At 52.6% G+C, this 22,181-nt stretch overlaps 2 protein-coding genes across 2 annotated transcripts in view; one reads left to right on the top strand and one right to left on the bottom strand.

The window, feature by feature from the left end:
• Positions 1 to 640: 640 nt before the first annotated feature.
• HSD11B2 (hydroxysteroid 11-beta dehydrogenase 2) lies at positions 641 to 13,049 on the top strand. The gene is made up of 5 exons (XM_074286454.1): positions 641 to 1,113; positions 9,967 to 10,179; positions 11,385 to 11,570; positions 11,660 to 11,797; positions 12,099 to 13,049. The coding sequence occupies exons 1-5, from the start codon at positions 855 to 857 to the stop codon at positions 12,464 to 12,466; spliced, it is 1,164 nt and encodes a 387-aa protein (XP_074142555.1). The 5' UTR covers positions 641 to 854; the 3' UTR covers positions 12,467 to 13,049.
• A 1,477-nt stretch (positions 13,050 to 14,526) lies between these two features.
• The window catches only part of ATP6V0D1 (ATPase H+ transporting V0 subunit d1), a 97,564-nt gene continuing 89,909 nt past the window's right edge, over positions 14,527 to 22,181 (bottom strand). The window contains exons 5-8 of the mRNA XM_074286455.1: positions 16,491 to 16,568; positions 16,073 to 16,249; positions 15,677 to 15,754; positions 14,527 to 15,474 (exon numbers count right to left, since the gene is read on the bottom strand). Of these exons, the coding sequence (XP_074142556.1) occupies positions 15,313 to 15,474; positions 15,677 to 15,754; positions 16,073 to 16,249; positions 16,491 to 16,568 (495 nt within the window). The 3' untranslated portion in view covers positions 14,527 to 15,312. The remainder of the gene's footprint in view (positions 15,475 to 15,676; positions 15,755 to 16,072; positions 16,250 to 16,490; positions 16,569 to 22,181) is intronic.

The raw sequence follows: 22,181 nt of genomic DNA, 5'->3' as shown, positions 1-22,181 counted from the left end.
CGGGGGATGGGGGAGAACTCCACGCTGGGTTCCGAGCAGCGTCCTGACCAGCGCCCGGGGCGAATACAAAAGGTGGTGCCGGGAGCCTGGATGCCAGGGTCCCCCAGCCTCGAGGTCCGAACGCTAGGTGCTGTGGACAGATCCCTCCCGCCTGCACGCCCGGCAGTCTCGAGCGCCAGGTGCCCACGGGCGGCCACGGCGGCAGGCGGACCGCGAAGGGCGAGAAGCTGGGAGGAAGCGGTGGCCCAACAGCCCGGGTCGGGCTGGGCCGGGTTGGGCCCGGTGGGACAGCTAACTCCTCCAGTCAACTTTGTTCCGGCTTCTTCGAAAGCCGAGCCGAGCCCTGCGGGCGGAGGCGGGGCCGGCTGGGAGCGGGAGGGAGGCGGCCGGGCGGGCGGGCTGGGGCGCAGGGCCGGGGGCGGGCTCGGCCACCAGCTCCTAGGCTGGGAGGGGAAAGGAGCCAGGGGAAGGGGAGGGGGGCACCTGCCCGGGCTCGGTCCGCCCGCGGGGGGCTGGAGGGGGGGCAGGGGAGGCGGGCCCGCGGCCCCGGGCGTCCGAGGCCGCCCGGGTGGGGGGTCGGATGGCCCGGGCCGCTCCGCCCCTCGGCCCCGCCCCTTCTGTCCTTTATAAAGCTCTGGGGGAGCGGGCGAGGGCGAGTTGAGAGAGAGAGAGAGAGGGAGTGAGTGCGTCCTGCCGCCTGGCTGGACCCTCCGGCCCTCGGTCCTCCCCCTCCCTCCCTCCCTCCCTCTCTCTCTCCCCGTCTCTCCCTCGCGCCCTCGCTCCCTTTCTCTCCCCTCCCTCCCTCCCCTCTCTCCCCTTCCCAGTGCCGCTCGGACCCGACCCACCCCCGGGCCATGGAGCGCTGGCCCTACGGCTGCGCGTGGCTCCTGGTGGCCAGCCGCGCGCTGCTCCAGATGCTCCGCTCCGACCTGCGCCTGAGCCGCGCGCTGCTCGGGGCCCTGGCGCTGCTAGCCCTGCTGGACTGGCTGTGTCGCCGCCTGCTGCCCACGCTGCCCGGGGTGGCCGTGGTCGCCTGCGCGGGCTGGCTGGTGTTGTCCCGACTGGCTCGGCGGCCCAGGCTGCCCGTGGCGGGGAAGGTGGTCTTCATCACTGGTGAGTGGGAGGTGCAGGAGTGGGTGTGGCGCTCGGGGGCGCATGCTGTCCTCCCCCTCCCCGCCGTGGACCAGGCGGTAGCCAAGTGGCTAGGTCCCCGGAGCGGCCTGAAACAGGAGGGGGAGCAATTGACCCCTTGCGAGGGAGACAGTGGTGTCTTGGAAATTTGGAGTCAAAAGATCTGGATTCTAATCCTGAACTTTGTTACTTTAGTAGGTGTGAACTTGGGCGAGGCACGACAACTCTTTGTGCCTCAGTTTCCTCATTTGTAAGGTAAGAGGATTAAAATAGATGAGAGAAGTCCTTTGCAGGTCTAAAGACCACGATCCTAATGCTTTCTCTAGACCAGTGGGCACAACTCACCAGAGGTACCCAAAGCTCTGCCCGGGTCTCTGGAGTGGATGAGAGAGACTCCACTCCACGAAGTGCTCTCTCGGATCTCTTTAATTAAAATCCCTACTTGCTGGGGAGGGGGCGGGGGAGCAGAAAAGTTGGACAGTGATTGAGGTGCTTTGGTTAGAGAGCCTGTTGTCTCAGTGATGGGATGCTGAGTCGTGGTGGGTGCCTTATGTCAAACTTTCTGCTCTGGCTTCATGGACAATGAAACTGTCATTGGGTGGGGTGAACTTTGGGGGGGGGATCCGGTTTCAGTCTCCACACACTAAGTCTTGGTGGGCATGGAACCAGTGACTCCCCTTCATCTGGTAGTGCCCATGAGCAAGAAAAATAGTGCTGCGGGTGGTGCCCTCTGAATCAGAAGAAGGTTGCATGTGAATGTTATTGCTTCCAGGCTGGCAAATGAAAGAAAACATGGGAAACTAAATTCAAGGAAATGATATTGGAATTGGAGTCAGCCTTTTGCTGTTTACCACCTGTGGTATCTCACTTCCCTTCACCTGGGATTCAGTTTCCTCATCTGTAAATGAAGAGTTGGGTTTCTGCTAGCTTGAATATAGCAGGAGCTCACATGAGGAGCAGTTTGGACACCAAAACTAAGGATCTCACTTTCTTAATACTTGCTCTCCAGCATTTCTGGAGTGACCCAAGTCTGTTTGTTAGATGTTGCTCAGAAAGAGGGAAACATGGAGGGATGGACAGACATTAAATTAGATCAGTGGTCCTCAAACTTTTTAAATAGGGCCCTCAGACTGTGGGAGGGGCCGGATTATAGTAAAAACAACTCACACTATGTCTCAGCCCCTCAGCCCATTTGCCATAACCCAATGGGGCATAGACATCCTCAGCGGGCCGCATCTGGCCTGAGGGCTGTAGTTTTGAGAACTCCTCAATTAGATGTTTGGGAAGGGAATCTGGGTTACATGTGTGAATGTATCTGCATGCATATTCATTCTTCTGGGTACTTCTGGGCCCTATAAGAATCATGGACTGGAAGAACCCTTAGGACATAGAATGATGGAACTGGATGAGTCTGGGAAGTCAACTTGTCCATCCCCTCCATTCAGTGACCTATGAGAAGAAAAGGGAGGCAAGGGATCATCGGTTGCCTAGATGTCAGTGGAAGAGTGAGGAGGACTCTTAGGCTGAGGTTGGACACATGGGGCTCTGACCCCCAGACTACCAAAGACACTTTTTGTGATGTTCACATCACTGGGTGCTGTTTCTTTTGTTCTCTGGGTTGCTCAGTCTTCTTAGGAAATGAGGTGGGAGGGGAATGTAGAAGGCAAATCCAAGGTGGGGGAAGCAGAAGAATTAGTGAGGTCTCTCTGGGCTTAGTATCTGACAGTGAGAAAGATGAAGCTTCATAGGATTTAAAGCATCATAGCTGAGAAAAGGCAATTACTTGCTTAGGTTCACTTGAGTTTTTTGGTGGAACATGGGATTTACACCTAGTTTTCCAACTCTCCATGTTCCCTCCAGTCTTGCCTGGTGCCCAGACTTGAGGGGAGTGAGGGCAGCTGGGATGACAGCTGCAGGATTCTTGGTGATACCTTATCAGGAGTGAGGACTGAGGAGCAGTGGGGAGAGATGGGTCAGGGATTTGTGTGGGAGAAATAAGAACTGTACCTCAACCCCCAAGGCCATCAGGGACAGTGTTTGTGGCCAAAAGTTGGCAGAGGCCTGGGAGGAGATTGAGCAGGGGGCTCAGGTGCCTCCTAGACTCTGGGCTGAGCTGAGCTTCCTTTGTTTGGAGATGGGAATAAATATCACCAGAAAGGGGGGAGTAGACACGGAAGGGGAGAGGGCCCAAGGGACTTTTCTTCTTCCTGTCAGACTGGCACTGGCTCTCAATGCCTGAGGTGATGGGAAGGACTATGGAGAACCAGCTCACAGGGTGCCTCATCATTGACTAGAATTTGGGGTGGGTGGATGGAGGAAGATGATAAAGGAGAGGGCTCTCCAGTTGGCTTCAGACCCCTGGAGCAAAGAGGTTACTTTTTCCTTTCAGGTGTTACCTGATCTGCCAGCTGCCCTCCTATGCTTTTTGGGTACCCTCTCCAGTGGCTCAGGCCTTGGTGGGGCAAGGGAGACTTGATCTGTTGTGAGGGGAAGAAGGAAGCCATGTTGTGTGGTTGAGTATTGGGCTTCGAGTCAGAGAAGGGTTCAAATTTGACTTGTATTGGATGAATTCTAAGGTTCATTCTATCCATAAATCTTATGATTCTGGGAATAAGAAGTTGCGAGATTGGGTTGTGGCTGAGGATTTTAGGAGGGGAGAAATATTCTACAAGGTTGAAAAGACACAGAATGTAGACAGCCCCGAAAGCCCGGCGACAAGATTTGAACTTTATCTTTTAGGCAGAGGGGGCAGCCGTTGAAAGAGTTGGAGCAGAAGCTTGAGAATGGATTGTAAGCTCCCCGAAAGCAAGTATTATTAATTTGTTTTTGTATCCTCAGCTTCAAGTACCTTGCCTTTGTACAATGTAGATACTTAATAAATATTTGTTAATTGAATGGAATTGAAGTAGAGTGTGCTTTGGAATAGGTGTTGGGGGAAGGAGGGCTGGAGGCAGGGATGCTGGTAAGAACTTGGGGTCCTAAAGATTGAAGCTGTCCCAAAATGGTGTCTTGCTAAGTAGTGAGTTGCTTGTCAAGGGAGATACTTAAGTAGAGGGGATGGTTGCTTGTTGAAGATGTTGTAAAAGGCCTTATTCAGGAAAGATTTCTGATTTTCTTTCTAATTCATCACCACCAGATGCTAGCAGCCTCTTCAGGAGGGGAATGAGTGAGAGAAAAAGAGAAGTGAGGCGAAAGAGTCTGCACATTTGGAAGGGCTTGGTGGACTGAGAGGTCCTATGAGTTTGGGTAGAGATGTTGATCTCCAGAAACTCTGGCTTGGCTAGAATTCCCAATAGAGATCAGCAGCATGGATGGGGGTGGGGTGGGGATGGATTGTTTGCTTCTAGAAATCTAGCCCTGGAGGTTGAGTAGATGTAGAGGGAGTTCCACTGATACCCACTTAGTCTCTTCCATGGGAGTACATTTCTATGGGATCTCCAGCACCAACCCTGCATCCTACTTTAAAAAAATTCTTTTTACTATTGCATAAGATATTTTCCAATTACATGCAAAAGTCTTTTAATAACTATTTTTAAAAATTGAGTTCCAAATTCCCTCTCTCCCTATCCTGAGAAGGTAAGCAACTTGATTTCAATAATATGTGTGAAGTCATGCAAAACATTTCCACCTTAGTCATGTTGCAAAAGAAAATCATAAAATAGGAAAAGAAGTTCAATCTGCATTCAGAGTTCGTCAGTCTCTCTCTGGAGGTAGATAGTTTTTTTTCATCATGGGTCATTTGGAATTGTCTTGGATCATTGTCTTGAGTAGAGTAGCTGAGTCTTTCACAATTGACTGAAACCTATTTTGAGAGCCTCCTGGATAGAAGCCCTACCTCATGGACTGGCAGCATAGTCGGGAAGTTTGCCCTTAAATCCCCTTTGCTGCTGCAATTAATTTTTTCTTTGCTCAGGAAAAAGTAGGGAGGGAACCTCTTTGTCAGTATCCAAACCAGACCCCCTTTCTCTGCCCATATATTTCCCAGGCTGTATGGAGGGCATATAAAGTTTTCCTTCCACTTGTTTTTCCCCTTCTGGGGACTCATCCCTATGGGAGACTAACCTCACCTCTGGGTGCCTGTCTGTAGGACCTGGGGCTGATGTAATGTGGAATCGGTAGGTCTAGCTTAAACCACATAACAGCAATCCCATTGACTGTTTGGAGATAATAATAGCTATCTTCTTTATGGGGTTGCTGTGAGGAGTGTTGTGTACCATGAAATTCCTCAAGGTTCTAGACAACTCTGTCAGATTCAGGGTTTGAGTGGAGGTGATGATCTGTGGTAGTGAAGGGAATTTTCCCAGAGGGAATTCCTTACTCCAAGGAATAGCTAGAGAAGTAGAAGGTTTAAGAGAAGTCCAGCAAATCTGGAAGAACTACAGACATCTGGGAACTCATCTGATCCCTTACACGACTAGAAGATATGGTATGGAGCACCCTATGCCTTAGCCTTTCCATCCAGTTAACTTTCTGGTCACAAGGCTCAGAAGCCTCTTTGTTATTGTTCAGTCACTTTTTAAGTTCTGTCTGATTCTTTCCGACCCCACTTGGGGTTTTTCTTGGCAAAGATACTGGAATAGTTGCTATTTCTTTCTCCAGCTCATTATACAGATAAGGAAACTGAGGCAAATAGGGTTAAGTGACTTGCCCACAGTCACCTAGCTAAGGAGTGTCTGAGGTCAGGTTTGGACTTGCGAAGACTCATCTTCCTGACTCCCGGCTTGGTACTCTGTCTACTTTAGCTACTTGTCTAGCTGCCCCAGAGGAATTTGGGCATCTCTAAATTCCCGTCTCTGTGGTTCCAAGGTGGTAGGTATCAGAGACAGGGAGATATTCAGGCCAGGCTCATAGGGGCCCCAGCTGAGGGAATGGAGGCTTCAGGGAGAGAGGGAAGAGCTTGGGAACCGGGAGCTCTGGTCCACATGGGAGGAGTCCTCCTGGTGCGGCCTCTGGGCTACCCTAGGCTGACATCCTGCTTCCCTGCTCTGGACCTCCCTTCCCTTTTATGATCAAAGTGAGGGGGTTGAAGTGGACGTTTCTAAAGTCCTTTCTCTCTGCTCTGCCATTTGCTTCTAAGATTCTCTCCCTGCTTTAAGATTCTGATTCTATCTTCTCTGGACGTTCACCTCCCCTGAGCGAGGTAACTCTTCCCAGTTTTAAAGGTGAAGTGGAAGAGGATCAGCTCTTCCTCCCATCTGGCAGGAACTCTCCACAACCTCAGTTGTACATCCAAGACCAATCAGCCAGGCACACAAACATCAGGCAGGGACGGATTAGGAGCCAGCTGCCCCCTTTGCTCGGCCAAATGGGCCAGGGGTGAGGGCTGGGGGAGAGGGGCCTCAGTTTGAGGGATGAGGTCATGAACTGGAGGTCATGGGATGCCTCGAGCACACAATTTCTCCCTTTGGAGAGGAGGGAAGACTACCGGGGAAGGGAGCACGGCCCTCCTTGGGGAGCTGTTCCATTCCTGCACATCCGTAGTCTGCCTCTCACCCTGGACAGCTGGACTCTCTCCCAGACACACACACATGCTCACTCCTACGTGGATATTTGGGCAGAAGCGTGGGGAGAGGGACACTTGGGCTTGTGTGCACAGACACCCAGAGCCACATGCGTGCGTGGAGGCAGGAGAGGGCCGTGCAGGAGCTGGGGACCGGGGGCCCTGGTCCCCGCCAGGCGACGCCGGGGAAGTGACTCGCCCCTCTGGGCCTCAGTTCCTCTATCTTTAAGATGGGCCAGGTCCCTCTGAGTCTATGTTCCTTGATATGCAGACAGCGCGTCCCGCAACGTCTGCACACGGGAAGACTTGCCCAGAACCGTGCCCAAACCGAGACCTCCGCACACCGGGACACACGGCAGACACGGCTTCACTGCGCGTGGGGCCCCGCTCCCCACTGGCTCGGGCTCCCGGCAACCTCACCCACGCGCACCCACGCGGCCGGCCCCTCCCCTCCGGCAGTGGAGGACCGCAGGTTCCCGGGGGCGGGGTGGCAGCCCCGCACGCTGCTGGGCCCCAGACAAAGCTCTGGGTAACCCTGAGCCTGGCTTTGTTCTCCCGAGGTAACGGGAGGGGGCGGGGCCGGGAGCCAGACTGAGCCTGGTCCGGAGGAGGGGCCAGACGGTGGCGGGAGGCAGAGAGAGGCGGGACTGAAAGGGCCAAGTCGGGAGCGGGGTCAAGGCTGAAAGGTTTCAGCCCAGCAGGAAGGGAAAAGGGAGCGGGCTGGGTCACCTCTCGGAACCCCAGGTGGGGCTGAGAGACCCGTCCTTCCCTCCCAACTCGAACCTCTCGGGGCTAGTTCCGAAAGTGGGATACATTCCTTTCTCAGATCTAAGGACCCCCCCCCCCCCCAGTGTCCATCCGCACTCCTCCCTCCTCTCCTCCCCCCTTCCTTCCTCCTCCCTCCTCTTCCTTGCTGGCTGTCCTTGCGCCTTCTTTCCCCTCCCTCCCTTCCTCCGTCCCGGCCAAGTCCCGAGCTGGACATCGGCCCGGAGAGGCCCCTTAGGATTCAGCCGGGACCAGCTGGACCAGAGTAGGGAACCAAAGAGACCAGGCTCAAGACCCACGCTTTCACCTCCGCCCCGAGGAGGCTGCCGGGGACCCCCGAGTGCCGGGGAGTGGGGAGAAGGGCTGCCTCCAAAGAACTCATTCACAGCATTTTCCGTAGGGAAGGAAATTTAAAGATCATCTCAGGTTCAACCGCCTCTTCTTGGAGGCTCTGAGAAGTGCCTCATTCCGGGGCATTCTGGTCGCCGTTTGCAGAGTGGAGATTCAAATCCAGGACCTCTGGTTTGGGTCCCTGGTTCTGTGGCTCTAGAGAAACTGGTTGATAATGAATTAGGGGGAGCTGAAAGGCTAGGCTGTGCTCAGACTGGGGAAGTTTCAATGCAAAGCTGATAATTACACTTTATCCTCTGAGCAATGGGGAAGCACAGAAAGGATCTGAGCAGGAGTGACATGATTAAAACTGTCCGCAAGCATTTATTAAGCATCTTTGTTCCAGAGATTGTCCCGAGGGGCTGGGGGTGGGGTGGGGAGAAAGACCCTAGGAGAATAATTTGGCAGCCTATTCTGAATATATAGGGACAGGAAGGCCAATTAGGAAGCAATTACATAAGATTAGGCCAAAGGTAATGAGTCTGAAGTTGGGTCTTGGTGGTGATGGAGTGTGTGTGTGTATGTGTGTGTGTGTGTGTGTGTGTACTTGTGTGCACCCGTCTGAGGTACAAATAAATGTGTTGAGTTGCTGAGCTGTGTGTTGTACACAGAAGTCCTTGGATACGTGTGAGCTCTCAGCCCTACACGGTTTGGCCAGACTTTGTCCCTGGACACCAAGGATCTTGTACCTGGCCAGGCTCTTCTGGGGAGGGGGTGGAAGGCCTATACTGTGCAGACCCAGAAGAGTGGGGCTCCTTTGGTCAGGAGCCATGGAGGGTGCTATATATAGGGAAGGGGGTTTGGGACCAGCACAATGGCTCCTAAGCTCTCCGCTCTCCCATTTCCATGGCCATGGGTGACACAGAGCAGAGCTGCAGTCTTTAGGTCCCCAGGGGAAAGCTGTCAGGGTGGCCTGGGATTTTTTAACGAGAGCTTTCCCTCCTCCCTACCAAGACCTTGTCCTCTCTGCTTCTGGTCAGTGAGGGGCAGGATGAGGAATTCAGGTTGCTTAGTTCTCCTTTTGGATACAGGGAGAAGGGAAAGAGAGACTGGCTGGTTCTGGCAGGAAGACATCGTTTTCCTGGGGATGATGTTCTACAGACGTAAGAGCACTGAATTGAAAATCTTTTCCTTCCTTGTGACTCAGTTTCCTCATCTGTAAAGGAAGGGATAGATGTCTAAGGTGCCTTCCAGCTCTGACTTGCTATTGGGTGTAAACAAAAAGACCTTATTAATACCTGGTCTGACCAGATACTATGCTGGACACTGGGGAATATAATGACCGTAAGAAAAAATAACTGGCCCAGGGTCACACAGAGTGATATTAACTCTGGTCTTCCTGACCCCAGGCCTGGCATTCTACCAGCTCCCATTATGATCTTAGATAAAGAAATACAACATATGAGATCCCAAATTTTGGTGGAGGAGAATATGGGCAGCTGAGAGTATGGGGAAGGTGACATGACTTGAGGGAAGCCCAGGTGAGGGCAGAGGGCATTCCAGGAAGGGCTTGTGACCAATGGAGGTCATGGCAGGTAGAGATGGAATGCCACTTACAGAGTACAGCAAGGGGGAGCGAGGCAAGGAATGTTGGAGCTTTACATGCTGAGCCAAGAACATGGTACTTTATCCTAAAGGTCATAAAGAGTCACGGAAGCAGGGCAGCTGACACAGTCCCCTCTGCTTCAGGAATCTGCATTGGTAGTTGGGGAGTTTGGCCACAACAGCAGTGGAATGGATAGAGCACTGGCCCTGGAGTGAGGAAGGCCCGAGTTCAAGTCCAGCCTCAGATCCAGCTCTTCTGGGGAAGGGGCTGGAAGGCCTACACTCTGGGGACCCAGAAGAGTGGGTGCTCCTTTGATCAGGAACCACAGAGAGTGCTAGAGGGGAGGGTCTGGGGGCAAATCATGTCACTACTGCCTACCTCAGTTTCCCCATCTGTAACATGGGGATAATAATAGCACCTCTCTTTCAGAGTGATTGTTAAGATCAAATGAAATGTTTGTAAAGTGCTCTAAAGATCTTGGACTGTCACAAATGCTATCTTTTGCTGTGGAGAAGACGGCTCGGTATGGGGACCGGTGGATACCAGAGCCATATGTCCTATACCCATATAAACCTCGAATGCCAGAAACTGTCGGCTCTGCCCCTTCAGTAATAATTCTTTCCTTGCCCCACAGGCTGTGACTCAGGCTTTGGGAAGGAGACAGCCAAAAGGCTGGATGCCATGGGCTTCACCGTGCTGGCTACGGTATTGGATCCAGAGGGCAAAGGAGCCCGGGAGCTTCGGGCCTCTTGTTCCTCCCGCCTGACCCTATTGCAGATGGATCTGACCAAACCTGGGGACATCACCCGTGCCCTGGAGCTCACTAAGGCCCAAACTACCCGCTCTGGTCAGTCTTTGCCTTTTGTGATCTTGGGAGAAAAGAAAATGAAGGGTGGAGGGCAGGTGGAGAGGAGGGAGGGGTCAGGAATGGGCTCACCAGTGGAGGGGCTTAATGAGGGAATGTTAAACCCATCAATCAGCCAGCCTTCATGAAATGCCTGCTATGTCTTAGATATAGAGACTATAGAGAGAGTGCTCAGTGATATGGATTCCAATACAGCAGTGAGGTGGTCTCCATGTTCAAAGGAACGTGAAAGGGAAGGCCTCCTGGATGACTTTGAATTAGCCTTGAAAGGAGTTATGGGTTCTAGGAATTGAGGTAAAGAGGAAAACCATTTTAGGCTGGGAAAAATAGCCTCTGCAAAGGAATCAAAGAAGGAAGTGGAAGAGCAGATCAATCGGGCTAGAATGGAGAGACTGAAGGGATGTTCCGAAAGTCTTAGTGCAGCTTTAGGCTCTTAAACCTTAAAGCTATCCTAAGACTTTTGGGGCGCTCTGGAAACTTAAGCTCGAGCTAGCTGGGGAGGATTTCAAATGCCAAACAGAAAAGTTTGTCTGATCCTAGAGGCAACAGAGAGCCATTGAAGATACTGTGACACGGCCAGATTCCACTACAGAAAGATGAATTTGGTAGCTGTGTAAAGTCGGGCTGGGAAGTAGGGGACTGACAGGAAGCTCTTGTAAAACCCGGGGGAGGAGAGAAGTTAGGCCGGGATGGGCTGGGGTGGTGGTAGTGTGCCGAGAGAGCAGGGACAGACCCCAGGGATGCTGAGGAGGCAGAGCAGACGGCCCCAGACTGGGTAAAAGCTGGGAGGGGACGGGAGGAGCTGGGAGGTGGGAACCTGGGCGCCTGCAAGAGTAAAGCGGGAGAGGAAGATACGAAGTCCCTGTTGGACCGTGTTTGGTTGGAGACGCCTGAGGGACACCGGAGCGGGTGTCGGTGTGGGGGGTCCGGGGGAAGTCGGAGAGCTGATCGTTGGATCTACAGGAGCGCCGGTGTGGTCCACAAGCCTAGTGAGAGGGTTCAGAAAATGGGGAGGGTGTGCGCAGGCGCACCATCAAGCGCGTAAGGCGACTCTAGCAGATAAGGATCAGGGAAGGGAAGGACCCCAGGTGGGCCGGAAGCTGGAGGTGGCAGAGGGTGAGAGGCGGGGAGGAGGGAGGAGGGAGGACGGAGGCCGGGCTGGCCGTGACCGTCCTCCTCCGGTGCAGGGCTCTGGGGGCTGGTGAACAACGCGGGCTACAATGACATAGTGGCCGACGTGGAGCTGTCCCCAGTGGCCACCTTCCGCAGCTGCATGGAGATCAACTTCTTCGGCGCTCTGGAGCTGACCAAAGGGCTGCTGCCGCTGCTACGCCGCTCCCGGGGCCGCATCGTCACCGTGGGCAGCCCGGCAGGTAGGGAGGGTCCCCGCGGAGGGCGGGAGGAGGGGGCGGCGCCGGAGCCCCCGCGCCTGCCTTCACAGACACGGGTCCTCTCCCACTAGGAGACATGCCGTATCCTTGCCTGGCCGCCTATGGGGCCTCCAAAGCAGCCATGGCTTTGCTCATGGACACGTTCCGCAGCGAGCTCCTCCCCTGGGGGGTGAAGGTCAGCGTCATCCAGCCGGGCTGCTTCAAGACAGGTGCGAGCCCGGGAGCCCCGACGGGAGGCTGAGGGCGGGGCCGGGCTGGTGGGTCCACTCCTGGAGGAGGAGGCCGCTCGGTTACGGGGGGAGGGGGCGAGGTCTAGGGAACCCTGACAGGGTGGACAGAGCCAACTAGGCGGGGCTCCCCCTTCCCCCCCCACCGCTGGCTCTCTTTGGGCTCCGACCTCGGGGATGTCCCTGGCGAGGGCCCCAGCTCCGCCCCTCTGATGCCAGGTGGGTGGCTCTGGGCGTGGGGGGCAGTCGGAGTCCGTCCCAACCCGTGCTGCGGCCCCTGCAGCGCCCATGGAGGACCCCGGCCTCTGGGAGAAGCGGAAGCGGCTGCTGGTGGCCAGCCTGCCTGGGGAGCTGCTGCAGGCCTACGGGGAGGACTACATCGAGCACACGCACGGCCAGTTCCTGCGCACCTTGCGTCTGGCCGTGGCCGACCTGAGCCCCGTGGTGGAGGCCATCACCGATGCGCTGCTGGCCGCCCGGCCCCAGGGCCGCTACTACCCGGGCCGCGGCCTGGGGCTCATGTACTTCATCCACTACTATCTACCCGAGGGGATGCGGCGCCGCTTCCTGCAGGAGTTTTTTATCAACCACCCCCTGCCCCGGGCCCTGCGGCCCCCGGCCCTCACCCAGACCCAGCCCAAGTCCCAGTGAGCCGGCCCGGCCGGGGTCTGGGGAATCGCCTGCCCGGACCCAGGGGGACAAGGGAAAGAGCTCGGGAGAGACCTGGGGTCAGAAGATGAGGTGTGAGCTCAGCTTTCCTTCTGGCTCCCTGAGGGACCTTGGACACTGCATCCGCCCTCAGAGCCCTTTCCTTCTGATAAAGGAGACGGGCTGGACTCGGTGATCTCCCAGGAAGGTCCCTTCCAGCTCTCAATCCTTCCACCTCCGATTCAGCGCCCGCACTCAGGGGAAATACAGATGTTGCCTTGTCTTCCGCTGAGGGGCCCCTTCCACATCAGTGTCTCCAGAGCCTTCTTCCCTACAGCCCTCAGGACTGCCAGAGGGACGTGGGCTCCCTCCCACCCCAAGGGCTGGGCCTGGCCAACTCTCCACGAAAGGAAGGGTTTCCCAAGGGCTGGGATCTGAAGGGTTAATTCCAACCACGTCTTGGCTGGCTCAAGAATTAGAATCCTTCCTTAGAGCTGCAGGCTCGGCTGTATCCTCTCTCACCCCACCACCTAACTGATTGTCACTTTTAAAATACATGAATAAACTGGAATTTTTATTTCTCCTACAAGTGGTCAGAGCATTTTTTCTTTCTCTCCTCTCCATTCCCTCCCTCCCTCTTTTCCCCCCTTCCTGGCAATCAGAGTGACAAGACTTGCTCAGCTAGCGGCTGCGTTGTCCACTTTTGATGGTGGTGTCCTGGCAGGGGTTATGAGAGTGACCCGACGCTGTCGCTGGGCCTGACAGGAGGAATGGCTGTGACTAGGTCCTAATGACCTGGATCTGTGGGTGTGCTGGCTAGTTGCAGGAAGGCAGGGATTTTCCCATCTCCCCTAGCACAGAATTCATTGCGCAGTCTTTACCAGGACTTGCCTCTTTAGGGGACAACCTCTCCCTGCACTTAGGCAGGCTGGGACTGCCCTTCTGACTGGAATCTGCCCAAGCTCACCTTCTTGTGAGACAGCCTTCCACAGAACAGATGAGATGGGGAAGAAGATGGCATCAGAAGACCCTTTTCACTGCTCTGTTCAGATCTGTGAGTTCATCAGCTTGTAGAGCACTTCTAAGTCAGCAGCCCGGGACGGGCACTTAGGAATGGTCGTGGTGCTCTGTGCATCAGGATGGGGACCAGACCCCAAGAGTTCCAGGCCTACACCCTGCGTACCTCTCCTTTCGTACCTGGTGCACTCTGTAAATAACGCTGGCAGGGAGTCCACATCTTCTATCCAAGTGTAACGGGGCAAGCCTGATGCTCCTGATCTGGGGGGATCTGACATGGCAGGTGCCATGGGACACTAGTGACTGATGCCTGAGGAACTAAGGATGTTTGGGAAGGTGTATGTGGACTAAGGGACACAGGGAATGTGAGTCTTGTAGAGGGTGGGGGAAAATGGGGGTTAGCTAGATTCTATCCCATCAAGATTGTGGAAGGTTCTGTATCAGCCTTGCTCTTAACTCAGGTGTCCAACTCCTTGTGGGCATCAGGGCCCTTTTGGGAGAGCTTGTGCCCGGCTCAATGCCAGGTGAGGTGTTTTCAGGGTGGGGAGGACAGAGCCAGACTGACAGGTCTTTCCTGTCTCTACCTCCTAGCAGGGGAGGTGCTCGAGTCCTTGCCCTTGGCCAGCCACTGACAACCCTGCTCCCCAGGCCGGAGGCAGGGCCTGCCCCCCACCCCTAGCCCACAGCTTCCTCAGACCTTCTGTCGGTTATTCCAGGCACAGGAGGTGAGCATTCGCTTCAGGACAAACCACAACAGAGAAATAGTCCTGGCTCTGAGGAAAAAGTCCTTTGTCCCTTTGTGGGAGAAAGTGTGATGGTGGCTGAGGGATCTCTATCTTAAACTGGTTTGGGCAGGGAGGCAAGGAGGCTCCTTCAGAAGTAGACACCTTTCCCTCCTTGATATCCTATGGACTCAGAACCTTCTGAAAAGAGGCTGGAGTGCCCAATGGGATGTCTCAGATCCTCGGGCCAGGGACCATGATGGAGCACAGTACTTACGCTGAGCCCACATGCCTTGGGCAGGGGTAAAGAACAAGACATTAGAATCACAGAACGGGCAGCTTTATTGTTAGGAGAAACACAAAAACTCAGGGTGAATTGGAGAGAAGAGATACCCCATTGGGTAGAGAAGGGCCCGCACAGCCCCCGACCTCTGTACCAAAGCCTCCTGGCTGGGGGGGAGGGAAAGGCTCCTTAGTGTCCAGAGCCAGTGCCCTGGCTTGTGCTGGTGGGGAGGCCTGGGTACGGGTGTCTAGATGCGTGTATGTCGGGGAGGGGGATGGTGATGCAGAGTACTCCCCTGCCTCTGACACCTACTATCACTTTTCCATGGGGGACGGGGAAAGGGACTGGCAGGAGCTAGCTAACATGTGGGGCAGTCGAGCTGGCTTTCCTGAAGGAAGGGAAAAGAAGAGGGTATCAAAGTGACCACATGCTTCTCAGATGCCTTTAACAGCTGTAAACATCAGCACGGGGCACCTCTGTATCATCTCTCTCAGGATGGGGTTTTTTAACAACACGGAAGTTACCGAGGCTACTTGTGGGAGGTGGGGGCTCAGCTTTGATACAGGCTCCTAGGCCCTACCCCTCCAGCCCTGACAGTTCCCGAGACCAAAATCAGGGGTGGGGGGGGTGGGAGGAGGGAAAGAAGGGGGAGCCCTGCTTCATCAGCATTAGGTGCATATGGAACAAGCCAGGACAGTGACCGAGTTACAGATACACCTTCCCAGTACCAAGGGCCCACAAGGGCCCATATACATAGAGCCCCACTGGGCTTCCCCAGGGGGCCTCACGGAATGGCCAAAGACTAGTAAACAAATCAAAAGAGGGAGCTAGAAGATGGGGATGTAGTTGTCGATCTTGGCCCGGTGGCGCTGGGCGATGCACTCGGCGATCCAGACGATGTTCCGGCACTCCTGCTCCTTGAGCTTCACAAAGGCGTAGAAGACGCCAAAGTGGAACTGGTTGAGGAAGGCCAGCTTGTTCAGCTTCACCTGACAGGGCAAAGGTAGGGGGTGACCCCGAGGCGCCTGGCCAAGGCAGGTACCCCCGACAGTGGCTCACGGAGGTCGAGAACAGGGAAAGCTCCCAGCTCAAATGGCAACCCAGCCCCAGGCTGGCGCCTTTCCCCTTGGCCAGGAAAACCGTATTTTGGTGGGGAGAGGAGGGGGGATGGACTATAGAACATCCTTTTACCTCATGCTCAAAGAATCGGTCCTCTAACGTCTTATCTCCAGGATTGCTGCCAGCTCCCTCAAAGAGTAATTTGTATTCCTAGAAGGGGAATAATGAGAGTTATGTGGAGGCTGGAAATCAGTGAGAGGGAGGTGGTTCTGAGGAGGGTGATAGGCAGGGGGTGACCCTGGTTACAAGATAGGAAAGAAGCTATGGCCGAGAAAGCCAGTGAAGGTCAGAACCAGGCCTGGGCCCTTGAGTGATAGGGCCCAATGGCATAGGAAGGTAGGAAAGGGAAACAAGGAAAGGTGATGAAATAAAAAGGGGGTTTCATTGTTTTCTCAGGGTGGAGAGGTGGGGAAGGAGCTGGGGCCCCTGGCCCTGGCGGGAGGCAACTGCTCCCCCTTCCCTACTCACCGGGTAGTAGTCAGCTACAGTCTTGACCTGCTCGTAGTCATCAGCCCGTGCCAGCTGGGCCAGGCCTTCAGGGTAGAGCTTCCCACAATGTGGGAACAGCTTGGCCCGGTCCTCCTTGGAGAGCTCAGTGCCAAAGGAGTTGATGGTGATGATGAAGGCTCTGCGGTCGGCCTCAAACTGGCATGGATAAACATACACTGGGAGTGAGGTTGGAATGGCAAACTCATGAGCACTGGACCAGATTGTTTTAGTAAATCCGGTCTCCCAACGAGGGCTAGCCAGGCTCCCCTGCTCCCCTTCCCTCTGGGATGATTCCCTGACATCGGGTGGCAGCCTTGGGGGGGAAGGCAGGGCTTGGGTATCGAGGCTTCCCTGTGGCCATGGAACAGATAACTGGGGGAGGCAGGGAGGCACTCACCTCCAGGATGGGACACATGGCATCTGCAGTGGTGCCCCCCAGCAAAGCGCAGAACTTGTAGAAAGACTCTAGGTAGGCCTAGAAACAGAACATCGGGGGACAGATTAGCTGACCATTCTGTTCCATCTGTACTGGCCCGCCCCACATTTGGGGAGTGCTCGGGGGCCATGGAACAGGGTCCTTGTGGCCTGAGCTCAGGGAATTTGAGTAGCAACCTTCCTCCTCAAACCCATGTCTCCTCTTTCGGTGGTCACTTTGGACTGCCTGCTCTGGTGAAGCTGCATAATACTCCAAGTGGTTCCTCCCATCATGGCTTTGCCCCCTACAACCTATGTGACCTTGGGCGGAAACTCTTCTCATGTGGGGGATGGGATGGGGTGGAGTATGTAATCTTTAGGGTTCCTTTCATCTCCACAGCCCCAGGGCTCATGCCTGGTCTTTCTCAGCATGGACCGAGAATGTTGCAGTGCTTGCCGGATGGGGGTCAGCCGAGTTTCCTGAAGCCGAGGGCACTCTATTCTTGTTGCTCAGTTGCCACAGAGCCTTGGTCTTATTCCTGGTCCAGTGTGCTGCTCCAACATGAGCTTGGGAGGGTGGATACCGGGAACTACCCCAGAGAAAAGACCTGGGCGGCAGTGTCAGAATGACAGTGTGTGGGAGAATAAGGACGTGGGAAAATCCTAGAAAGCAGCTGTCTCATCTGAGGAGCTCGGCTCGCTCCTGTTCTAGCCTGTGCTCTGGACTTAATCTCTTGCTCTCCTACCCTTTCCCCCCGAGTTAGGGAAGACTCTAGAAATTACTTAATCCTACCCAGAGCTTTTAGAAATGAGAAGATTGAAGCTCAGAGACATTATGGGGCCAAGTGTGAAGGTACTTTAGTCAACTGAATCCAACCCACCCTGAGGTCCCACGATGCTGAACGGGGACATCAGGGGATGTGGGCTTCACACCCCAGAAAACAACCATCCCATTTTGCAAAAGGGGAAACTGAGGCTGCCCCAGGCCCTCAGTCTTCTCAATTACAGCCTAGCTTTCCTTCTCCCCTCTCCACCCCAGTTGCTTGCTGCTTTCCACAGCCAGATGCCCAGGTGCCTCCAAAGCCGGGGGGAAAGAGGGCCCAGAAGGACCAGGTAACTTTCTCACCCAGTCAAGGCCAGTCTGTAGACCTTAGGAAAGCAGGAAAGAGCCCTCGGCAGAATAGACCCCACCATGGCACAGAGGCTGCTGTTCCTAGTGTAGCCAAGCTTCCCCAGGAATGGCCAGAAGGAGGAGCCCCGCAGGTGGGGTTAGCCCAGACGGAGCCTCCCTGAGCGGGCTGCTCTCCATGAGGGTATGCTCCATGCGGGCACTCCCCAGAATGGATATTTACTGGCCTAAGAGCAGCCAAGTGTGGCAGTTCCAGGCCCAGGGGTGACCTGTGAGTAGAAACCTGTTGTCTCCTGGTGATGGGTCCCCTTCCTCCCTCTCTGCCTCCCTTGCTGGTCTCCAGGCAGGTCCTGCCAGCTACGCATGGCTGGGGACCCCTCATCTCCTTTCCCACCATCCTCTCCCTTGAGGATCTCCTCTGCCTCCCTGGATCCGGTGATCATCTCTATATAGATGATGCTCAATTTGTAAAGGAAACTGGAGAAGGCAGGGGTTAAGTGTCTTACACATAGTCCCACTGAAGTCTTACTGTTCTTCTGACCTCTGGCCTCAAAACTTTATTTGCTGGATGTCTCGTTAACGACTGCTCCCCCACACTCCCCCCTTCCTCACTCCTGTGTCACTGCTGAGGGTGCTGCACAGGCTGGCATCCTGGAGTCCTGCTTCTCTCACCCCACAGAGCACAGCTGCCAAGGCCAGGCATGCAGCCTGAGTGCCATCCTGGCCTTCTCAAGGGCCCGTCAGTTGCCAACCTTCCAAACATCTCCCTTCAATCCCCCCTTTCTCTACTCTGACTCTGCCAAAGGCCTGGATGATTGCAACAGTCTCTGCTGGGTCTCCCTGATTCAAGTGTCTCCCCATTCTAGTCCACCCTCCACTAGCTGTTAACTAGATCTTGCTAAAACAAAGATATAATCAAGTTACTCCTTTTTTCAATCAGTTCTATAACTTCCAGGATCCAAAGTAAAAACCTTCCCTTCAGAGTCCTTCCCATCTCCTCAGCTTTTTACTCAGCTTTTTTTTGCCCCTCCCCCTCATTCTCTGGCCCCCTCCTTGCGGTTTTGTACAAGAGGCTCTCTCCTGATTTGCCATTTTTGCTGGCTGTCCCTTTAGCCTGGAACCATTTTCTTCTTCATTTCTATCTCCTAGTTCCCAAGCTTCTTTGAGTCTAAAAGTCACATTTTGTGCAAGAGGCTTTTCCCCAGTTCCCATTAAGCTGAATGCCTTAATAAATGCTTGCTGAGATAATTGTATAAATATGTATACATATATTGTATTTAACATATACTTTAACATGTATGCCATCTAGGGGGAAGGGGTGGCAGGAAAGAGGGGAAAATCTGGAACAGAAGTTTTTTCAAGGGTCAATGTTGAAAAATTACCCATGCATATGTTCTGTCAATAAAATGCTATAATAAAAATAAAAAAAATAAATGCTTGCTGATTATTCCCAGTATTGATAGCACCTCAGATCTGGCCTAATCCTGATGCTGGGCCGCCTGCTGTTCTGCCCAAAAAGCAACCACCCAGGTGCCTTTTCCTGATTATGCCAGATTGGGTTCCTCCTCCAGTCCAAAGTGGGTGCCCTTTCTTAGGCCTTTCTACTCATTTCTGACCTAGTCCATTTTCTCAAGGAGTGAGGGGGGCAAGCCTTTCTACATTCTCAGGAAGACTGCTTCTCCTATTCACTTCCCCCTTCATCCCTGAAAGAAGCACCTTACAGATTTCTAACCTCCTAACTACAATAATACGATTAAGTCATTCTGTGACTTCATCGCTGTGAGTATTCTCTTCAAAGGTGAATACTGCAACCAAATCATTACTTTTCAGCTATTAAAACTTATCTATGTTTTTTCCATAAATACTTCACTATAGTCTACTACACAGGAGATCTTTTCCTAAGTTTCTTAGTATTATGCATATATATATGTGTATATATATATGTATATATATATATATATATGTATACACACACACACACACACACACACACACACACACATGTGTGTGTGTGTGTGTGTGTGTGTTTTCCTCCCGAAGCAATTGGAGTTAAGTGACTTGCCCAACACACAACTAGGAACTATTTAGTGTCTGAGGCTGGATTTGAATTCAGGTTCTTCTGATTTCAAGGCCAATTTTCTATCCACTGAATCATCTAGCTTTCCCTTTTATGCATATTATTAAAACAGTTTAGAGTTGCCTCAGCTGTATACCATATATTAGTTTATTCTTTCTTCCATTTTGGAACTGATAAAAAATGTTTTTACTGATATATTTTGTTTTTGCTTTGGGTAAATTTCTCCCTATATCCCCCCTCTACTTCCCTATCAAAGAGTCATCCCCTATAACAAGTTTTTTAAAAGAAAAAAAGAGAAAGGAAAAAAATCATAAAACTGATCAATGCATTGAAAAACATGAGAATATATGCAATGTTGTACACCTGTGGACTACCCTTCCCCCCAACCAAAGAGTATGAGGAAGAAGGGTCTTCCCATCTCTTTTCACTATGTCCAGGCTTTTCTTTTAGAATTTTGCAATATTCATTTTTGTTTTGTGGTGCTATTTTATGTGTTTACATGGCTGTAATCATTGTGTATGTCTTCTTCACTCTTCATTTTGCATCAGTTCATATAGTCTTGTATTCTCTTAAAATATTTCTTATAGCAAGTAAGACTCCATGATAGTCCTTATATTTGTTTAGCCAACCCCTAGCAGAGGACTGAATAGAAAACAACGTCCAGTTCTTTGCTACCACAAAAAGTGCTGTTATCAATATTAAGGTGTATAGAGGGCCTTTCTTTTTTTATTTTTTTCTTATTGATTTTGGTATTGGTATTGATCTTGTTCTACTATGTCAAGGCTGGGGCAACGACTGGGAAATGACATTCATTCTGACAACCAGTTGCTTCCTACATCTCTCTTGATATGTGGTCAGTGTCCAATTTGATTTAAATTACTGAGCTCTCCCAATGAATGGCAGCGCCTCCAAACGCTCTTCTGAAAGCAGACAGTGATGGCATATAGACAGGCAGTTCTTACTCTTGACCTCTTGCAGGATCCTAAGCAGCACAATGTAACATCTGAGCACTATTTTGCTGGCCTGTTTCCCTGAGCAGGCTTGGTGAAACCCAGCCCCTTCCCTGCTGGGTCTCCTGAGCAGACGCTGGGCACTTCTGGCTCTCAGACAATGACATGGCCTTTCCTAATCCTCTGTCACTGTTCCTAGCCAAAAAGGTCATTTCTTTTCCTTGACCTGCCAGAGTATAGAAAGTCACTAAATATAAAAAAAATAGTGATTTAATTTGGCATATCTTATCGAGAGACTTTTATTTTTTACATAGAATCAAGAAATTCTTCATAGAATTTCTCAATTTCTTCCTTCTCTGCATGGTGCATAAGCTGTAGTAACCTTCATGGCCCTCTCTCTGCTGTGTTCTCACATCAAGAGCCCTACAAAGCCGGATTCCAAGTGCTCCATGACATGGTCTTGGGATTCATGATAAAGCACAGTCTCCTCCCTATGTTGTTCTCTTCTCCTGTTTATCTTCAACTTCTCTATAGATTCAGGACCCGGCATATAATCCTGCCTCGATCTTTGTGTGACACGGCTGATTTCACTGCCTCCCAGGGAGGTCATCAGACCTGGCCCTTTCCCTGCTGGGTCTCCTGAGCAGAAGCTGGGCACTTCTGGCTCCTAGACAGTGGCATGTCCTCTCCTAATCCTCTGACACTGTTCCTAGCCAAAAAGGAAAGTGCTCTGGGGTTCTCATTCCCTTTGGGGATTCTTTCCACAGGTGGGATTGGGAACTCCTCTGTCCCTCTCAGATATGGTGCCCCGCTTTTGTCCACAAGGCTAGTGATGTGTCATACCCCGCTTTCTGGAGCCCTAGTCTGCACGCTTATTCCTTGTGTCAGCAGAGTTGTGGTTAGTGAATAATCTGTCCAAGATCACAATCCGGATCTACACTTAGCCCCTGGACTCTGTATTCATTTAGAGTGAAGTCAACATGAACAGGATTCAATTTCTCCACTAATACTATGATTTGGTTAGGGGACAAGGTTCTCACATGATTAGAGGGCCAATGGTTATGAATGTTTATAAGTGCCTGAAAACTTCAATTCTTGGGTCCTTTTCCTGATTATTACTACAAAAAGGGACTACAGAGCATTAAGGGCTATTTTCACTTCTTTTTTTGTTTCACAGATTGTTACAGCAAAATGATTCTTTCCTTAATGGCTAGTTCTGAGCCTCTCCTTGCTAATTCCATCCTTGGACAGCAAAATCTGTTGCTGAGACTACTCACAATTTTGGGGGCATGACAAAACCTACTGGAGCTTATGTTCCACTGCCAGCCTCCAAAATCTGATTATCATCTTCATACTATGAAGAAAGAGCAGGACTTTTGTGGCAGGGTAGGATCTAGAGACACACACAGTAAGGGAAGGGATCCATTTCTTCTTCAGGGACTTGAACAGACTCCCAGATGAAGCTCAGCTCAAGGTGAGAGGGGCACACTGCAGCGATTGAACCTTTGGCCTGGAGAG

The sequence above is a fragment of the Sminthopsis crassicaudata genome, chromosome 2 (assembly GCF_048593235.1).
Source record: "Sminthopsis crassicaudata isolate SCR6 chromosome 2, ASM4859323v1, whole genome shotgun sequence".
Classification (NCBI taxonomy): domain Eukaryota; kingdom Metazoa; phylum Chordata; class Mammalia; order Dasyuromorphia; family Dasyuridae; genus Sminthopsis; species Sminthopsis crassicaudata.
Note: the sequence above shows the minus strand (reverse complement) of the source record. Positions and strands in the feature narration are given on the sequence as shown.